This window comes from Neopsephotus bourkii, unplaced genomic scaffold (genome assembly GCF_033783945.1).
Source record: "Neopsephotus bourkii isolate Nb327-2 ecotype Australia unplaced genomic scaffold, CSIRO-AGI_Nbou_v1 NB_369, whole genome shotgun sequence".
Taxonomy (NCBI): Eukaryota; Metazoa; Chordata; class Aves; order Psittaciformes; family Psittacidae; genus Neopsephotus; species Neopsephotus bourkii.
In genome coordinates, this window is record NW_026900875.1 from 228414 (window position 1) to 249500 (window position 21087).

At 45.0% G+C, this 21087-nt stretch overlaps 1 protein-coding gene across 1 annotated transcript; it reads right to left on the reverse strand.

Annotated features, from left to right (window-relative positions):
- Positions 1-1336: 1336 nt before the first annotated feature.
- EIF2B5 (eukaryotic translation initiation factor 2B subunit epsilon) lies at positions 1337-20702 on the reverse strand. Its single transcript, XM_061348709.1, has 16 exons — positions 20498-20702; positions 19034-19158; positions 18125-18310; positions 17851-18028; positions 16749-16829; positions 15937-16014; positions 15544-15856; positions 14790-14935; positions 14363-14501; positions 13608-13709; positions 12888-12995; positions 11914-12004; positions 11032-11155; positions 5813-5938; positions 4190-4300; positions 1337-3115 (listed from the first exon to the last, which is right to left on the reverse strand). Exons 1-16 carry the CDS (start codon positions 20648-20650, stop codon positions 3050-3052), a joined length of 2127 nt encoding a protein of 708 aa, XP_061204693.1. The 5' UTR covers positions 20651-20702; the 3' UTR covers positions 1337-3049.
- Positions 20703-21087: the final 385 nt, after the last annotated feature.

Genomic DNA, 21087 nt, shown 5'->3' on the forward strand with positions numbered 1-21087 from the left:
GAGTTTCTGAACAGCCTGTTGGCCTATGCCTACGTTTAAATATTGCAGCACTGGTAGCATTGCTTCTCCTTACAGAGTAAACAGGCTCCAGGCATTTTAGTGCATCTCAGAACAGCACAAAGCAGAGGTGGACGTACTCACATTCCATCATTTACACCTTTAAGCAACGTAAAATTACTATCTTTTTCTAAAAGGGACACTCCTTAACTGAAGTTATGGGTTTGATACAGGAACACAAAGTGACATCCATCCATCCATCCATCCATCCATCCATCCTCTTCAGATGGGAAGTCAGGCACTTGACTACTATCGCCTCAGAAAAAATAAGGATACTTTATGCTTACCTTGCTCAAAAAAGTGGGTTGTGCAATCAAGGTTGCTCTCAAAGGCATTTCAAGCCAAACATAAATCTTGATTGAAAACAACAGAAAGCATCAAGTCCACTCTATACTTAAGCAATACAATTTATGCTCCTTTAAAAAGTCTACACTTACCTGCCCATAAGGATGCTGCACCACACCAGAATTCCATCTTGGAGAATATTAAGAGTCCTACTTTGCCTCCTTTTTGCTACCCTATCCCAGAAAAGCAGCAAAACTACACCCCACCCCACCAAGGCCTGAAGGGTAAGGATATCTGTCTGCAGAACATTATCCCCTGGATAAAAAGGCAGCTCACACCATGAAGAAGTTGGCTACTATGGAGCAAAGGAGGAGGGAATGTGGAAAAAACAAAAGTGGAATTGCTATTTGGCACAAAGAATCAAGAGCCTCTGGCAAAATCCAGACATTTACAGAACTACACGTTAAATGCATTTTTAAGCCATCTGTACACTGTAGAAGGGAGGGGGGAAATTGTCCAAGGGGATTTTAAAATTACCACGTCTTGCAACTGGTTTGTAGATGGTTTTACCAAGTGCCCTGTAGCTGTCCTTTCCCCTCTCTGCCAGTTCGTACTCCCCAACATGAGGAGAGCACAACACAGTACCTAACAGCCAACATTCCCACTGACGCTAATCATGGTAAAGGATAACAGGTTTCACAGGATTTTAAGCTCATCATTGCAGCATAATCCTGCACAAAACCAAACCTCACTCATCCTAGGATTCTATGTTTAGAAGTTTTAACAAAGTGTTCTCTACTTGTAAACTGAGCTCACGAGCGATCACTGAACACTTACACCAATGCACTGGTGTGCTGATTCCCCACCTGCCTATTTCGTGCTTAAAATCTCCTGAGGAAAAAGTGATGAGTTGTTTTGCTTACCCCTTAAGCCCTGGTCAGGCACATGCCACAGCTGGAGGCAAACAGTTCAAAGTCAAACAAAGCAAGCAAGCAAGCTGGTAACACCAGGATAGTTTTTATTTGCTCCCTGAATTAAATATTGGCAGATACAGAAAATTCAGATACCACCTATTTCCCCAACATTTACAAGACTGAGTTTGCAATGTCAGAAAACAAGCACATTTATGCACAATCCTGGTGACTGATAGTGTGAGTGCACAAGATCGTCCTCCCTGACCATCAGTTTTTAAGAGGCAGTATCCCTGGTCTCCAGCATCCAATGCCGTCCCCTCACTGACAATTGTGGCACCACAGAACAGCCAAGTAAGTATCCTGAGTGAGCAGCTCCAGTGCATTTCCCCCTGCAAAGGATTTATTCCATGCTCCTCCTGAAGGGGCAGAGGCAAGGTCAGCACATCCAACAAATTACCCACCTGTGAGCACAAGCCAATTCTCACTGTGCCTTTTTCCCCCCACTCTGTTCTTGGAGAGCAGGGAAGAACACAGCATAGTGACACTTCCAAGAAGCTGTTCTTAAAGGCCTTATTGCTGCCACACATTGTCTGTGCTGGCAATAAAGTGCCAGAGGCACACTTGTTCCCTGCTGCATGCGGAGTTGCTCTGGGGCTGCAGAACTTTGCAGTGGGTTTGCAGCACTTTCCCTGCTGTCTGAGGGAAGTTTTCAAATAAATAGAAGGACATGAAGTAAGCAACTGAATAAACACGATTGTATAACTGAAATCACATGGAAACATGAAGCACATGCTGTTGAAGGAAATACCATTTGCTCCTTTTCACACAGGAGCAGAATTTAGCAACTTGCATCCTCCTCAAAGCAGCTGGTGCAGTCAGTGCCCCAGAGCAGAACACAAATGTAGCTGGTACAGCAGGAGGAGCCAGGCATCTCTGCTCCCTTTTTATTAAACAAACACTTTCCTAAAACTTGTTTGCTAAGCTGGGGACGCACAGAAGACAGATCATGTCTAAGATCTGGTGATCCATACAGCATTTCACTGACCAGTGCAGAGCCACTATTAGCAAACCCCTGCAGGGGAAATGAGCACATACGATCCCATTCTGCAGAAGGGGGAAACACAGTTTTACCAGCTCTACTGTGCAGCCCTGTGTTAAATTCTAGCATGGCAGATGGTAAGATTTTCCCTTCTGGAAAGATCACGGAAGCGCCTTCCAGGCTGCAAAATGCCTTGGGCATCCTCAGACAACTGCATCTTCTCCTGGCACAGGAATTCCTGAATCCCAGTCCTGCACTCCAGATCCTAATCCACATGCTCCTACTCACCAACCTTGCCAGTGTCTCTTCAGCAGGAGTTCCCCTAGCTCCAGAAGCAACAATGACTCCAAACAGCTTAGCTGTATGACCATTCTTCCACAACCCCGATGGTTATAGATTTATAAGGGCATTGTATGCATTTGCATCTATTTGCTCCCTTTGTATTAGTAACAAGGACCTCCCAAAGGATAGTTTATAGTATACCATATCCAGACTCCAAAGGGATTCTAGGTATTACCACCTTCTGCTTTTCCCTATGGTTTTTATTCTGGGTTGCAACCATCCAACATAAGATGCCACTGGGCAAGTGAGGGAGGGAAGTGGCAAAGTTGGGAACACACAATTAACGATGGGATTGTCAGTCTCTTCGATGTCAGGCCCCACATCTACACACCATGCACTGGCATTGATCTTGCCCTGCCCACTTGGCCCAGAAAGGCAGTGAGAGTGCCTCTTCTCATGCTAAGCCACCATGTCAGTCTTGGTCGCCATCAGACGACTCTTCTTCTGCCTCCTCCAGCCACTGGATAAACTTCTGGAGCTGCAGAGACAATGAAATGGAATTGTGTGACAAGTGACACCGAAGAGATGCTGGGGAGCACTCAACAACTACACCATGTCAGTGAGCACCCCGGTATCACACACAAAAAAGAGAAAGAGAATGTTTCTAGGGGACATGGAAATAGAGGCAGATTGAGGGAGAGAAAAAAGTTTAGACGAAAACCAACTGAGATGCCGTGGACAAACCCAGACTGATTAGATTCCTGAGGGAGATTTCTTCAGTCAGACAATCCCACAACAGAAAGGCAAAAGTTTGAGAGTTTTCAGAACTTGAGGGAGAAGAAATGACAGCTGCAACTTAAATAAGACAAGCTTGGAAAACTCTGCTGGGAAAACCTCCTCCTTGAGAAATGGCTATAAAGAAGGCAGCTCATTTTACCTTTTAACTGAGCTTAAATAAGCAGCTGAAAGCACTGCTGACTTATACTAACAGCTGACTTTGCAAAGGTTTTAAACAAAGTTGGAGCTCTTCAGAGATGGCTCTTTTCCCCTGCTCCTCATCCAGATCCAGGGAGGAGGACTGGGACAAGGCTTAGCCAAACTGCAGCAGAAAGTTCTGCCTGATGGAGTGGGGAAGTTTATACTCTCCTTGCAACACAAGCCAAATGAAAACACTTGGTACAGCAAATGCTTAGAAATATATGCGAAGGGACTGGTGAGCCAGGAATGAAAGCTTCAAAAGAATTGTATGGGGCCAGCACACAGGGCACTGGCCTAATGCCCATTTCAAATGGGTGTTGGCTTCCACAAGCGATGCTGTTGCTCCAGAAAGTGCTGGCCTCGTGCTACAGAGACCTCACTAAAAACAAACTCCATTCCTCATCCAAACAGGATGATTATGGCAGAAGGTACAGAAGCGACTGTTCTGGAAAACAAAGTTGTGTTGCTTAGTGTTTAATGCACTGGTGCATTAGTGTCCTACCATGCATTGGCAGCTGCTCCACAGAAGGTGACAGTGGCACCAAACTCCACTCAAAGTTTATTCTGGCAGCTGTTGTCCCCCCTCTCTCTCCCTCCTTCCCATCCTGCCTCTTTAAACACCTTTGGGACTTACCCGCTGGTTTTTACGAAGCTGCTTTCCCTTGTCAGATGTGTCCCGCATGGAGAACCAATTGAGAATTACATCTTCTTCCAGAATTTCCAGCTGGTAAAATGTCATCAACACCTGCAGCAATAAAGAAAGAACAACAGGGCTCTCTATAAACTCTTTTGGGGCTAGATCATGTCCAAGTACAATGTTTACACATAACCTGTGCCTCCCACCTCTATCTTCAACAGAAAGCACTCAGTCTGCTTAATTTTGCTTTTATTGTTAAACATAACTGTGCTTCTCCTACCAAGCCTTATGTTCCTGACTGATGCTGTGACACATCATGAGTCAAAGTTCAAGCCTCATCGGCTTCAGCTCTATGGATACAGGTTATGATTGAGAGCTGTGGGCAATAAACGGCCACAGGGGACATCAGTTCAAGATGTAACTCAAGTTCTCTTTTAAACCATCCAAACCCCATTCCCAAAGCAGACCTAACTAGCAGCTCTTAAGCAGGCCTACATATGCATAATGGTGACATGTGCAGAGAAGAGCATCAAGCTCTCCAGCCCTGTCCCAACCTCGCTCCTTCTGCTAGCTCTCTTAGAAGTGCCTTATGGCAGGTGTCAAAGCAATTGGTCATTCATCAGATCAAACTCCTGCCCAGCACAACAAGGCTAAGATTACAATCATGCTTTCTCAGGGTGCCTTTGTGCTGAGGCAGAGCAGGCACTTTGCAGTTGGTCTCCTTGTGGCACAGCACTGACAAAGCTGGCTGCCAACGCCAAATATAAAGTGTCACTTCAATTCCCAATCTCCAGAGAAACCCAGGCCCCTATAACAATGGACACATGCCAAACAATTGCTGTAATTCAAGAACATTTTGGCTCACCAAACTGAAGACTTTTGGCTCCAGTCCTAAGTGCTTTGCCATAAGCCAGAAGCACTGGTAGCAGAAGTTAGGATTACTCTTTCTTAAGGAACCAAGAGTTAAGTAGGCTCTAGGAGAGCTCTTCCAAAAGAGACAGGGGCTTCCTGAGACACTGCTGTGGTCTGAGTCAAATGCACTCAATGTGACAGGGCAGAAAACACAGGGATAAAAGTATTTGTGAAGGAGGGTGAGGAGGAATGTACTGAAAACCCTCAGAAGCAGGGAGATAAGCAATAAGCCACATCAGCGCCCCTTTATTCCCAGTTTCATAACTAGCTCAGCCTGAAAAAGAAATCCCAGCTTTATTCCCAGCTTTGCTCATTTTGCACTCTAAAGAAGGATAAGCCATTTGGCAGTTAGATCCCAGGGACCATGAAGAGACAAATGAAGTAAAGCTGTTCCTAAAGCAGGCCTCTGCCCTCACCTCTTCCAGTGTCACACAGCAAGGGCGCCTAGGTTAGAAGCTACAAAATAATAGCTCCCTTCAGGCTGCATGCTGGTAATTAATACTCACACTCAGCTGTGCTCCCTCAGAAGCACAGGCAAACACAGAACTTTATTTAAAGCAATTGTTATGGATAGTTTTTCTATATACCCTCTCCACTGAGACCCCAAAATTCTCTCCTCTAAAGCAGATAGGCCGACTACGCAGCCACCATGAATTTCACTGCGAATCCAGCAAAACCAGATCCTTGGAGCTGGGAGCAGATACTCACTTTAGCTATTGATGTGCAGAGACTGTCGTGTTCCAGGAAGAATTCCTCAATGGCAAATAAGGCAGTCAAATGATCCGATGCCCGCTTTATGTAGTTCTTAAACAATGGGGTCCAGTTCTTCAACAGCTGCAGGCGAAAAACACAGAAAAGTTCCTGAGCTGCGAGATGGATCTGTGCACTCAGCGCTGTTTCTCAGCTGTGCTGCACTAAGAAACTGACCCAGGGAAGCATTTTAAGAAACCGTTCAGCTCACCACTTCATATACTTGCCCCACTCAGTCCATAAAACAGATGCTGTCTCACATGTGCAGACAGGACCTAGTTTTATTAAGAGGCTCTGAGGATAGCAGCATTCCAGTATCAGAAGGGGGCCTATAAGGATGCTGGGGATGGACTCTTCATTAGGGACTGTAGTGATAGGACAAGGGGTAATGGGTTAAAACTTAAACAGGGGAAGTTTAGATAGCATATAAGGAGAAAATTCTTTCTGTTAGGGCGGTGAGGCACTGGAACAGGTTGCCCAAAGAAATTGTGAATGCTTCATCCCTGGTGGTGTTCCAGGCCAAGTTGGATGGAGTCTTGGGTGACACAGAATCACAGAATAGTTAGGGTTGGAAAGGACCTTAAGGTCATCTAGTTCCAACCCCCCTGACATGGTTTAGTGTGTGGTGTTACTGCCCATGGCAGGGGGGTTGGAACTAGACGACCTTAAAGTCCTTTCCAACCCTAACTATTCTATGATTTTATATCCATTAGCTTTCTTGGTTCTGCTTCTCTGGATGGAATACTTGATTATCACAATAAATGTGTTAATGGAGCCTGATACTCAAACAAAATCAGTTTATAGCAGACTGATAAGGAGAGGTACACAGATGCTACTCAAACCTTCCCCCCCCCAGAGCGGCTGACATTTCAGTGGAACTTTCCTTCAAAGCAGATGAACAAATAAGAAAAAAGAAAAAGACGGTGCCAGGATAATTACCAGCTGAGGAGAAATGGACAGTGGAAAATAGCCACCCTAAAACAGGAACACAGTGGAGCAGCCCCAAAATACACTTATTGTATGCCTACGGCCTTGTTTGGATCCTGGAGTCTGCTGCAGGGAACGGGTGGGAAGGATGAAGGGCAAGAAATTGTTATACTACTAGCTGATTGTAGTTCTCTCCTCCAAGGCTTATATTTTATCAAGTCTTTAGTTTAATGATTTTGGTGCTGCCTCATCAAACAGTATTTCTGTCTGAGTTCCCCCCAGCTCTTTCACTTGTTATACATATCTTGAAAGCAAGCAGCAGGGAAAGGGAAAGCTCTGCAGATCAGCAGACTTGCCTTAATCTGGGATAGGAGGTAATAGTTTGACCCCTGTTCATTGCAACTTTAAAAGGCATCAGAACTAGGATACAAAAACTTCCTCATTGGCCACATCATGACCAGACCATCCTACATAAACAACGTAGGAAATTAAATCAGAGTTCCGTATCTTTTTTAATTGATTAATTGAGCAGCAAACATTCCTACAACTACATCCCTGGCATGCCCGTACACATACACTGTTTTGCTGTGCCTTCAACAGTGGCTCCTTACAGAACACATCTGGTCTGTTTTGAAGGGAAACGGGTAATTGAAGAAGCTCAGAGTCACCTACATCCAGGTTAATCAGCATTATTCTGCCCAGGACAACTGTTAACAGGCAGTAGCCCTATCAGAGGGACTGCTCCAGAACACATAGTGGAGCTAGAACCCAGGCTAGTGTGGACTACCAAAGGCAGCCTGTATTAGGAAACAGTGCTCAACTATTCCGTAGTACTACACTCCATCACCTCTTCAGACACATTTGCTATGCAATCATGCTGGAATTTGCATGCCTCAAGCAGAAACAAAGAACGGGATTAGTACAAACAAACTGATCTGTATAGCAGTGCATCAACTGGCTCAAGGAACAACAGAAAGAGCACAGAATGATCCCAATGGTGTCACAACAAAAAACTGAGGGTTGCATGGTGTATTTCCGGAAAGTACTTAGCCTTCAGCAAAATGCTTAATCCTAAACACTCGTCCCTCCTCTGCAACCACCTCCTGCATTTTTCATTATCCTTTGGAATTCTTCACCTCAAAATGCAGTAAAGCCACTAGCAAGTCAGCTCTAAGCTAAGAAATACTTTGTAACACCTTTCTGTTAAAACCTTTAAATCATGAAGGGACCCAATTCCGACAAGAAGCTATTGAGTTTGCATGACATTACAAAGGAGTAAGGTTCCCTAATGAAAACCTGAAGAGGTGCACAACACATGCTAGCTGTCTGCACTGCTGCCTGGCAGTGGCCAGCTCCGCAAACTGAACTGCTACATTGCTTCCCCCAGGTCCCTTTAGACATCCTCACCTACATAAGTAGTTTGATGCTACTTCAGTGACAACAGAAGCAGAGCCTTCAATTTATCAGCAGATTCAGCTATATTTGCTCAAACTATGTCTACAGTTCTAGAAGAGGTCTGGTTTTCTGTACCATCTCTGCTTTGTAACTTGTACAAGAGCTGAACAAGATGCCTGACATAACTCTATTTCTAAAGCCTCCATGTTTCATCTGAAAAATACCCATGGGTATATTCTTTACCAGATACTTGTTTTCTAAAATTGCTGCAACACTTAAGAGCTTCATGCTCAGGGGCCAGCACCTCAGAGCACATACTGTGGTTTCAAGTCAAACCATACATCATAACTTCGGCATTTCCACAATTTCCCCTCCTGAGGTGCCTGGGACCACTCTACCATCAGTCTTACACAAGCAACCCATCTTCCTTCAGCATCTCTTAGGGTTGAGCTACAAATAGGGAAAAACATAAAACAGTTCTGTAAAATCAGTGGGCTTCTGGTATTCATGACTCTCAGAATGCAAATCTGTGCAAAATAACACTGCCATACGTTATAAACTGATCTGCGCCCAATACCAGTACTGACTGAGGCATTTTTACCTTCACAGCTACACACTTCAGCTGCATGCTTTCATGGTATACCAACATATACCAAGTTAGTATTTGGGATTCTCAGGGTGTAAGTAAGTAAATGCTTATAAATTAATGGAGTGTACTTTCTACTAACTACAGAATGACAAGTTGCAGAAAAGCCACTGTTTCAGGTGCTGTACAAACATGCATGTTCTGCCTGAAGAACTGGTCTCTTCTCTTCAGAGCACTGTTGGGAAATACACTAAGCTGCTGCCCAGGAAGACCACTGATACTTGTTTTATAAGCCTTTGAGGGCTGATTCACTACCTCTATTAGAGGCACATCAACTCAAATGTACTGGGTTACTGTAACAGTGACTAACGTCATGGGTACAGTTGAACTTTAACAGTATATTCCACCAGAATACTGCCTTCCTGCCAGTTTTAGTACAGAAAGCTAGCACAGTTCTGCACACACTAACAACACCAAGGCACAAAAACTGTCCCAGGGAAGGATTCTCAAACTTTTTGATTGTTTTTTACAAAGGAGAATCTGAAGAAACTGGCTGCCACAGTGGTCAACAGGTTTAGCAAACAATACATCTAAGGATAATTTGTGTTTCATAAATGCACACGGCACACAATTCTCTGCTTAGAGAAATTCCATTTGACCATGACATGGGGCTTGGTCACCCTCAATATTACAGATTATTCACATTATTCAGATTATTGAATTTCAGATTATTGCTTTGCACTAAAAGTGAGTTGATTCGCTGTCGCTGCTGTTAAATATGAGCATTAACTTTTCTTTGGTGAAATATATATGGGCAAAGTTACCCAAGGGTAAGCCCTTGTTCAGTACTTCCATTGTCTTCAGCTTCTAAGGGGCTTTGGACAACTATGCAAGTCATTATGCATTTATGCAGTATCCTTTATCCCAGACTAGAACCTCTTCTGACTGAGTGCTGAAGTGAAGTTCTCCTGTCCTACTCATGCTGGATTAGAAGCCCTACCTAGGAGACAAGAGATGCCATACCCTAGCTGGAAAACAACCAACCGACAATAACAACAAAACCCAAAGAAAAAACACCACACCACCATCCTATACAGCTACCAACTCTGTACAACCTGTTGTCTAGATGTACTGCTTTCCACTTAAGACTCTAACACCTGTTCTACACATTCTCTTCATTCCTCCTCCTTCAATCCTCTTCCCAGGACAGGACATGCTATTCAAGGAAACAGACTGAAAAATGAACACAGGCAAGCAGAATTTCGACAGAGCAAACAGCAAAATCTCACTCAGCCATCTGATTAACAGATCAGTTCACATGGATGTTTTCTACAGAAGGCATTTCTACATGTCCAGGAGATGAATTAAGTGCCATACTTACACCTACATAATGAAGAATTAGTTTTCCACCCCTTCACTTCAATAAAAAGCACATACTTCCTCAGAGGAAGTATTATGAGGATGTCTGATGTACCTCTTTAGCTCCATTTCCTAAAAAAATTAACTTAGTCCTTCTCAAACAAGTGTCAGATCCACTCATTCTGAAAAAACACCTCTGCAATCTTTAGAGTTTGCAAATCCAAATATATAAATGGGCTACAGCAAAGAGCCAAAAATACTATGATGGCTTCAGCTTGGATGAACAAAACCATGAAGATAAGACTGCCTGCTTTTTAAAGCAGACCCGACCCTATTTTGTCTCCCTTAAGTCAGGAAATACAAATTGCTGTCACCCAATTATACAACCCCTTTAGAGACACAACAGAATTCTGTACCTTCAAAGGCGACAATATCATGCCTTTGCATTTGGCTGGGAAAAAATTGGCACCAGTTTCAGTATGCAGATTAGCAAGACCTTGGAAAGCATCCCATTGGGAGAGGAGCACTCCCTGCTGCCCCAGGGACAGGGCTTATGATGGATTTGAGCCAGGTTCCTGGAATGCAAGTCTGTAAAGGCATCTCTGACAATTCCCTTTCTTTTATTTCTGCAAGTGATGCACTTGTACTATCACACACAGGAAATAAACAACCAAGGGTATTGAAGAAGAGCTCCCCACACCTACAGTCTCAGGTGAGTTCTGAGCAAGTACAATAGTTTCAGTTCACTTTTACTTCTATAGATGACAAAGAGGCTCATGATTCAAAGAGTTTGAGTGGCTTCAGGCTTAACCAAAAAGAATTCTTAGCCAGGAAACACCTGAGGCATCCAGACAGACTCCTACATACTAGAAGTCAAGCCCAGAGAAAAGTCAGATGGAGCAGAACTCACAGGAAGTAATGCTGAGAAATAGTTCTGGGAGTCCAGGTTTGCATCCATCTGCTGCAGTGGGAACTCCAGGATCACTTTACTGAGCACCTGCATCATCTCCTTCAGGCCAATGTTATACGCATACCTGCAATGAAAAAGGCAAACCCCCCCAACACTTCACACTATCTGATCTCTGCAGACCATGTCTCTTCACAGAGATACAGAAGGTTTAATTTTCATCTTCCAGATTTGTTTTTTGTTTGTTTGTATTTCCAAATATTCAGGCAATAAAACCACGTTGGACTGCATCAGGCCCTGCAGAAGGCCAAAAATCTTGAAAATCTGCTATCACAGTGGAACAAGCTGCTGCAGGGAAAGCACCCTCACATTTACAAGAGTACTGTACAAATATTGTTGCACAAGAGAAACAGGTTTGTATTTGAGAAATGGTAGGTAAAATGCACTCTGATTACATGTTCTAGACTTGCTGCTGTAAAAACAGTGGACAAGCCACACCACAGCAGAGCCCCAGCTGCAGGCAGCTGGTTGAATGTTGCAATGCACAAAGCAAGAGCCCCTGCATGAACTTACAGGCAGTCTCTGCCAAGAACTGGCTTGCTCTTTTCAGTCCACAGTTACTTAATAGCAATTCAATCTCTCATTACAGAATTCAGGCAGGAAAAGCCTAACCACTAAGGATGCTATAGATGCAGCTGGCACTTTCCATCAGCTCCTGTTGCCATTCAGTCATGATCTCTAATCTGCATTTCCCATGCTCTGTACTGACGAAACTGATGTTTGACAATCCTATGTGTATTCACATGGTTTCTCCTCTTTCCTCTAGATCCACTGTCAAACCCAACTGTTCAGCATAAGGGACAGCAACCCTAAAGAAATACTCACTTGAGGGAGTTGATTTCCAGGACCAGGTTGTCACAGGAAATGTTTTCTTCTTCACCCCTCTGTAATGTACCCAGAACCTCATTCTGGAAAACTAATGAAAGAAAGAACAGGCAGTTAGACATGAGAGGGAAAAGCACAGATTCTTCAAAGTGTTCATTACTGAAGAAACTATGCCGTTAAAGGAAGCATTCTGACACAAATGTCTATTTGTTCTCTGTAACCTGGCACAATCCCACATCAACTATAAACAGCCAAATATAATTCACATAGAGAAAACCTACTAGATATCATTGATCTATCCACACAAACCACTGCAAAGCTATCTACCTCTGCAACTTTTTAGAGCATACTTTCTATTGCACTTTCACAATCTAGCCTTACCTATTCAGAAACACTTCATCTTCCCCTAAAGATGTGAATTCAAACCTAACATTTATTCGTTTAATTTCCTTTGGGGAGATACTTTAACGTGAAGAGGGCTTTTATTCCTGGTTTGGCTTGAGCACCTCTCAAATCCAGAGTAACTTTAACAAAACAGAAAACCAAAACATGTCTGCCAAAAGAGGCAGCTCCTACAAGGATATTTAATTCTCCAGCATGATTACAGCACTGAGCTGTCCACACAGGGCAACTCTGCTGGACGTTCACAAATTTCTGAGTTTTAGGCAGTGCCGGTGCCACTTAAACAGATAACTCAGGGAGGACACTTTTGTGAAGGCCCAGTGATGAGGAGTGAGAAAGATGAAGGCTCTTTGTCTAGCTTCTCATCCATGCCTACCTTGGGTTAACACGCAGCAATACAGGGAAAATTAAAAAAAAAATATATAAATGTAGAAAATGCAAGAAGTGAGATCAGAAAAAAAGGTATTATAGATATCCACAAGTTTTCCCATATACCTAAGAAAGCAGCACAAATCTCACTGTCACTGCATTATCTGCAAGCTCACCATACTTCTTAAGAGCCCATCTCTCACCTTTGATGTCATCTAGCTGAGGAGACGCTGCCCGACTATCCAGCTCCTCAGAGCCCATGCTCAGGTCACTGTCTGATTCGCTCTCTTCCTCTGAATGCAGAGCTGGGCCTGATGAAGGAGAGAAGATGAAGCATTCAACACTCAAAAACTGCAGCTGTCATATGCATAAAAAACTAGGTGTTTTAGGGACATCCCAACCAAGTCAGCATCCTTGCAAGGAAGCTTCTACTTCCAGGTCCACGTGATTAGATTTGCTGCAGAGGGAATACTACAGCTACCACCAGGATAATGGGACTTTTAAGAGTATGCAGGCAGACAACAAAGCACAGGGACAGAAGCAAACACATCCTGAGCAGGCTGCTGACTCATGATGAAGCAATGTCAGCAGATGCTGTCACTAGCAGGAAGAAAGCCAGCAGTACCCAGAACAGCCAAAGCATATTCCCCTCTAAGGGAGGGTATTACACAGTGCACCACTCACTGCAGATGCAGCTCTGCATGTTAGTGTATAATAAAAACATCCACAGCACAGGAAGAGAGAGAATCTGGTCCACCATCTGCTTTCACCTCTCAACTTGCCTCCATACACATCTGAAGCCAGACTGCTTCACAAAGCCCAGGTCTTACTCTAGACAAAGTTATCAGCACCCCACTCAGCCAGTTTCCCTGACACAGGTTTGTCTGTCCATCCTCAGGTGACCATACTACACTTTTCCTCACCCCACAGGCTTTGCCTCTGCTCTTCTTCATCATCTTCATTCTTGTCATCTGCTTTCCAGAGATAGCCTCTGCCTTCTGAGCCTACATCCTTTTTATTGTAACCTGAAAAAGAAACAGATTAGGAGGTAGACCTATCAGGTCTGCTTACAGGCAAACCTGGAATAGACTGGTATAACTTGCACATTACTGCCCCTTACACATCCTTCATCAGGAAGGAGCTGGGATCCCTGCACATGCATATGGATTTCAGCTTCTACCTTCTCACTTGCCTTGACAAGTGACTGACTTACTCCTCCCTGCAGCAGCAACATTGAGCTGACCATGTTTAGATCCCTTGACAAATCCAGACTGGTAGAAACAGTATTTCACAAGGACAAAGTCCTTGGACACAGTCCAGGTACAAGGACATAGATCTTGCAACCTGCCTTGAACTGCACATCCCTTCCATCTTCAGCTTTTATCTCCTACAAAGCTTCTACTCTTGGGGGAAAAATAGGAAAAAAAAAAAAAAAAGGGAAAACAGCTGAGTCTCCAAAGATTTTAGTACTGCGGTATTGAGGTACATCTCATTGTCCAACTTCAGCTGAACATCTTTGCTTGCCCTACTGAAAACACACGTTGTCCAAACTGTATGCAGCACAAATCTCCAGCCTGGTACTGCAGAATCTACAATGGGGGAGGGAAAGACCCCAGATGATCATTGAAGGCAAAGCCCTCTGCATAGCCAGACTGCATGGAACTAGAGGTTCTCGTACCTTTCAGTTTCACTTTGCTTTCCTCCTTGTTAACACCAGAATCATCACTGAACTGGTCATCATCTTCTTCCTCCTCATCTGGTGGGTGCAGAGAGATCACTGTGCCCTCAGAAAGAGTGATGCCAGGACCTACTACTACCTGCAAATACATGTAACATATCTTAATGAAGAAATATGCTGATTGCCCCCTCATAGCTCCACCAGCAGGGAAAACAGCTGCTCCAGACAAGCTATATACTAACAAGTATAACTGAAGACATCAGTACTGCTGTCATACCATGCTACCAAACAAAAGGAAGAAAAAGGTGGGAGCAGTAGCTATCCCTCACCTCTGCAAAAAGGCCTGTAGCAGCCCTGTATTCTGGTATGGACCAGTGCAAGTCTAGTAACTGCCAAGAAAAGCAGAACAAACATAATTAGAGCTCACCTGAGAAGAGAGGACACAGTGAGGCTTTAGCTTTACTTTTTCCTTCACTTCAGCTTCATCACAGATAACAGAATGGCAGATCTCCACGTTATCTGCTACGTGTACTTTGTCCCAGAGAAAAGCTCCATCCAAAGTGACTTTATCACCTGTATACATCATCAAGCACAAATACAGTGAGCAAGGAGGTTGCTGCTCTCCCACACTGCTGAGTCCACTAGAAAGTATCTTACTGAAAACCTATGCCTTTGATACGTGATGGATGTTAGACGAAAGGTGAAAATTTGTCTTAGGGGCTTATGGCCCCTACTTATCCAAAGCTAAGATTTGTTTGTCCTCTACAAAGACTGCAGTTTACAGTAACAACTGACATGTTGGTTTTGCCCAAATACAGCTAAATCACAAAGTCCAGCCAAAACTAGGAAGGAGTACCAGGCAGCTCACAAAACCTGGGACAGGTATCACTCATTTGTAGGATACTGGCAGGCAATAACCCCAGATCAGTAAAGGCTGCGCATTCTCTACTACTGAAACAACTTGTCTGCATGAAGTGCCTTCCACCTTTCAGCATTGTTATGGTACCTGAGAACTTTAACCTATTTTCTCCACTGCAAAACCAAGTTCTCCTTTCTCACCACAAGAACTCAATTGGTACCCATCTATCATCCTCTCTGAGACAAATGCACTTTAAAAACCAAATCCCAACAAACCGTGCCCTTTCCTGGCAAGACTTCATGTTCCCCATTGTTGTACTCACCTATCCTACAGTTCTGCCCAATAACACTGTTTGTTATGGAGCAGTTGCTGCCGATGACTGTTCCCTGCCCAATGAGTACGTTCTCTTTCAACACGCTGCCTTGGCCCAAGCTAACATCAACTCCTCGGTAAATGTTGTGTTTAGAATGGGTATAACTCTGATTCTTGTCATCAGTGAAGTTCATCTCTGGAGTCAAAGGATAAACCCAGCGCCGGATGATGTCAGAGCATACAGCTTCATACATTAGTAAGTTGCATATATGGGCACCATACTGTTCTGTTGTCACATGCATATGGATCTGGTTCCCCAGGACCTGGGAGACAGGCAGGAGCACATCAGAAGATTCTCTAACATGAGGTAATGGGATCTGCCTAGTAATAACCCTCTCCTTACCTCCTCATTCACCAACAGACCACGCACAAAGTCATCCCGTGTCTGGTAGTCAAAATTGTCTGTGAACAGCTCAGCCACCTGCCAGAAATGAAATATAAGGAAATAATATACTTAGCAGAAAATATTGCCAGGAAAGCCAGATAATTAATGGCTATCCAGTGGTTCTCAGAGAGACAAGTTATACGGTATAGGAAAGTGATGCTCTTGCCTTGAATAAAGCTTTGATTCCTTCTGCTAGGAGTGTTGACCTTCCCATCTCCTCCTGCTAATGGAGACTACGGACAGATTCTGGTTTACAGAAGGGGCAAAACACTGCATTTTCAAGCAATCTGCCCAGCCTCACTTTGCAGTTTCACTCCCAAAGGAAGGCTGTAGACCAACTTTTTCAGACGTGCAAGAGATATTAGCAAGCCTAGGCTGGAATAACCCTGAACGTTACCAGCTTGCAAGTAGTGACACTTTTCCACAGTGCAGCCATCACCTCTGCTCCACAGACGTTACTATACTCAAAGTGAATTCATGTATTTTCCAGAATAGCTTCATCCTGTGCCAAATCAGCTAGCGTACTGATACATTTACTGCCTAGCTCTGTCTGAGCTCGAGCTGTGGATGCCAGATACAGACTGAGCACCCAGTCAACCTGCAGAGCAGTGCTACATGATCACTCAGGCTCTCTGTTCAGTCACTGAGCGCAGCTAGGAGTTCTGATTTCCAAAGCTATTACCCTCATACCACACGCACCCTCTGCACACCAGCTGGACAAAGAGAACAATTCAGATTGAATTTTGGACCCTCAGATGGGCAGAGCTCACCTGTGGAGAGCAGATGCTGATATGACAATCTAGCAAGTCATGGCGCACCTCAACATTCTCAATAGAGCTCTGGAACAGACTCTGAAAGAGGAAAAAATTCAGATGATCTGAGTGCCTCATGCAGTACTGAACCCCAAAAGCCTTCTATAAGCCAGAGGCAGTACTGACTGAATTTGGAACTAGATGAAGTTCTGAAGATCAAAAAAATCTACACTGAGACCTTAGCTTAGCAGGCACAGCATGGTCACACACAGAGCTGTGTGTCAGCCAGCAGAGACTGCCCTTGTCCTTACATAGTGCAGCGTTCCAATAAACAGCTTGTACTTCAAACAATCATTTTCCTCCAGGAGGCTCCTGGCAATATTCACAGCTTCCATACCCACTGTGGATTTTTACAGCTGTGGGTTGCTTTTCTGTTGTTGATGGTTTTTATTTGTCTTGGGTTTCTTTCCTTTTTGCCTTCCTACAGTGATTCCTGCTTTCATACAAAGGTAAGAAATAACCTACTGATTACTGATTTGGGGATGAAAATGCCATATAATCACTGTCTTAGTTTTGAGCTGGAAAAAAGGTCCACCCATCTCACTGGAGAAAGTGCCTCCACAGACATCTACAGAGCATTTGCTATATGATTAGGGGAACAGTAGAGGCAGAAATAAGAGGAGGTACTACCCATTGCACATGCTGCAATTCAACCACCTGTATCAGGTTCAGTGCTGCTTCAAAACGGTTTGTGTATGATAACGGTACAAGCATCCCAATTTCGGAACCCCTGCAAAAGTACAAATCATTCACCTCCCTTATTTCACATAGAGAAAAGGAATGAAATAAATGCAAGAACTGAACTGTAAGAAATATGTCTGCCCCATCTTCAAACTCTGAAATGAGCCCCAAATATATGTCCCGCACAATTTCATCAAGCCTCAAATAATGGTTAAAAGACAAAAAACCACCAGTTCACCAAGAGTTACTTCCTATCACCTGCTCCTCCAAAAGAAGCAGCAAGCACAGTTCCCCAGCCCTCACTCAAGTAGGACCTCCTCCCTGGAGTAGGCTGCTTCACTACCACAGCCCTTTTCCACCCACCCAGTTCCAGACGTACCATAGGAAAGCAGAACCGTTTAAGCCCCTGGGTTCTCTGGTAGTGAAGGACACGGTTTGTCGCACTGTCCATAGCAATAATAATGTCATCCTCTTTGCACCTGGCATGGTGACCAGGTGAAGACTCCTTGAATATCATCGTCATCACAGAAATGTTCTTTTCCATCTTACGCCGCAACCTGAAATAGAAGGGCAGAACTTTAAAATCACTCTTCAGAATGTTATAGCCCAGAGCCTCAGTGGACCAGACAAGCATACGCTCTTTCTACACCTACTTGTGCTCCTCCAGGGCTTTGGATATATTGAAATTGGACACCACATCTCCAGTGACAAGAATGAAGTCAGAACGAACAAGGGATTTGGCATCAACATCTCGCAGCACATCACCAAGGGAGCGGTACAGGTCAGAAGTGACAAAGCGCACCGTGTTGGGAGAGGTGTGGCGGCACCACTTGGATTTTCTGGAAGCGGAAAAACACATTAGGGAAGTGTAAAAAGGATATTCCTGTAGAGAACACACTGGGATACAGTGCCCCAGTGTACACAACACCTGTAACTGAATGCAAGGAGAATCCTATTACAATGACCCCACTATTGACAGGCTTCGGTATGCTCATTGCACACAGCAGGTAACTGAATGGGGTTAGACCTCAAGACTGCAGCTTATGAAAACTCAGGAAACCCAACTCCACTTTGAGCTACATTTTGACAAAGGATAAGGAAAAGGTACACACAACCCAAACTTTTTTTCTTGGAAAGCAGTACCTCAGGCAGGGAAAAGATCACATGCTGCAGGTTTCTCTTTACCCTGCAAACCTGCAGCATACAGACACAAAGGTGCTGAGAAAGCTGTTTGCATATGCTGCATGGCACACCAAGACAGGGCATAACACAAAGGGTGATACTCGGATTTAAACGGCTTCCCATAGGAAACCCCTGCTTTTAGAAAAGAAGAGTCAAAAGCCAATATAAATGCAGTCCCAAATCACTCAACCCTTTTAATACACTGCACAACCACACTCCTTCACAAGACGAATGGTCTTTTTTGAGGTATGCTAGGAGACAGCTGGTGGAAGGAATCTTTTGCACACAGTTTTCATCAGAAGAACCAGCAAGGCCTTCGACTCTTGTTAAAGGAGAGAAGAATCCTTTCTATAATGAAGCTAAAAAGAAGAGATTCTTACTGTAAATGCTCTTTTATCTCAGCTGATTTCCAACAGCAGAAAACAAAGGTTTCTTCCACTCCAGTTGCTGTTAGGAACTCCAAGGTATAGTCAATCATGGCCACATTTGCCATAGGTAAAAGTGCCTAAAATAAACCAAACCAAAACCAAAGATATACAAAACTGAACAAACACTCTTATACCTCAACATCAGCACTGCTAGGGGGGGAGAAGAAATAAATCCCAGAGTGCTGATTCCCTGACGCAGGCTTTAACTGCTTCAAGAAAAACCTGTCAGACATGAATGAAGAAGCCACAGGAATGCAAGTGTCCAAAATTAAACAAGAGGGGAAAAAATCCAACCTACAATGAAGTGAGTTTTCTCTTGACTCAAGCTTCAAGCCACGCTTTTAAACTGAGTTACTGATTCACAGCTGAGTGATCTCACATTATTCTTTAATTCTGTGCTGCTGTGTTTCAAGCCTGAGCACACGTGTATAATTATGACTACCACAAACATTAAATCAGCAAACAAGGTAAGACAATTGTTCAAACCTAAGTGCTCCAGAAGTGCTGTTTCTTTTAACATACGGCCTTCTGATCTGGATAATTAAAGTGCTTTCTCTATCATTTTTCCTGGCCATATTCTTTTACCCATTACTGCTTGCAAGGGGAGGGATTTTGTTTCTTTCCCCTGTCCAAATAAGCCTGTCCAAAACCACTGCCACTCCTGCATCTGCAAAAGATGAAAAGCAAACAGCACCAGTGCAGCGATTAGGTTCTCACTGCCTCTCCAGCAGGGAATATAAACTCTCACAAGCAAGAAGAACTGGCCGAAGGCTTCCACAGCATAGGGAAAGGCAGGAAAAGCTGTAGCAAAGGGACAGCCTGAGCCTCGGGCAGATGCTGGCACCCAGGAGCACTCCAAAACCTACCAAGAATGGTTGGAGGTACCTCACCTTCTCCCCACCCAGCCCAGAGCTCTCAGCAGGTAACACCACAACCGTGGGCCTGACCATGACCACCAGCCAGCACTCTGCTTTTTATTGGATCACAGAATGGTTTAGGTTTGAAAGGACCTTAAAGCTCATTGAGTTCCAACCCCCTGCCACTTGCAGGGACACCTTCCACTAGACCAGGTTGCTCAAAGCCCTGTCCAATCTGCCCTTGAACACTGCCAGGGACAGGGCAGCCATAGCTTCTAGGGGCCACCTGTACCAATGTCTCATCGCCCTCAAAGGGAAGAATTTCTTCCTAGTATCTAATTTAAATCTCCCCTCTTTCAATATAAAGCCATTCCCCCTTCTCCTATGCCCACATGCCCTTATAAAAAGCCCCACCCCAGATTTCATGTAGGCCCCCTTCAGGTACTGGAAGCTGCTCCAAGGTCTCCCGGAGCTTTCCGTTCTGCCGGGCAGACCGGGACAGGCGGCCCCAGGGTATCCGGACCAGAGGAGGCAGCGGCAGGCAGGGGGGATTTCTCACCCGCGGCCGGTCTTTGGAGATGGGGAAGAAGCGGCGGTTGAAGCTGTCGGCGACCAGCACTGCCTGAAGCGGCGGCGGCGGCTCCTCCTGCGGGTCGGGCCCGCGGGACCCCCCGGTGCCAGCCCCACGCCTCGCCGTGCCGCGGGCCGCCATCTTCTCACGCTGCCTCAGCTCCCACCTTCCGCTTCCGGGGCTGAGCCGGAAGCGCCGACGGGAGCTCGGCGGTGTCAGAAGAGCTTGGTGCAGCGGTGCGTGTTCGCTTTGCTCGCGCGGCCCGGGGTGCGCTGGAGCCCGGCCCTGCGGAGCAGGGTAGGACCTGCCGGGGCTCCGCTGCGTTGCGTGAGGCAGCCTGGCAGAGCGCGGGGCCCGGGGAAGGTTCCAGGAGCTCCTTGGTGCCTCCCCGGCATCTCAGCCCATCCGTCAGTACTGGCGTCAAGATCCGACAGTGCCAAGTGAAGCCAGCCGCTGAGCGCCATGCCTGCGCCTCAGGAGCGCCGGGTTCATCCCCATGCCCCGAGGAGGCAGAGGGTGGAGAGCAGAGCAGCTCTCCCTGCCATTACGGGGCACGGCCGGGTCCCAGCTGAGGCAAG

Bases quoted from the DNA above. Each gene is read 5' to 3' on its own strand.
- EIF2B5 (XM_061348709.1), bottom strand. From the start codon at position 20,650: ATGGCGGCCCGCGGCACGGCGAGGCGTGGGGCTGGCACCGGGGGGTCC. The intron at 18,029-18,124 runs GTAGGTGTAGAA...CTTCTATTTCAG, and splicing joins AAAGCCCTGGAGGAGCACAA to GTTGCGGCGTAAGATGGAAA. The intron at 3,116-4,189 runs GTAAGTCCCAAA...TTGTCTCTGCAG, and splicing joins AGCTTCGTAAAAACCAGCGG to CTCCAGAAGTTTATCCAGTG.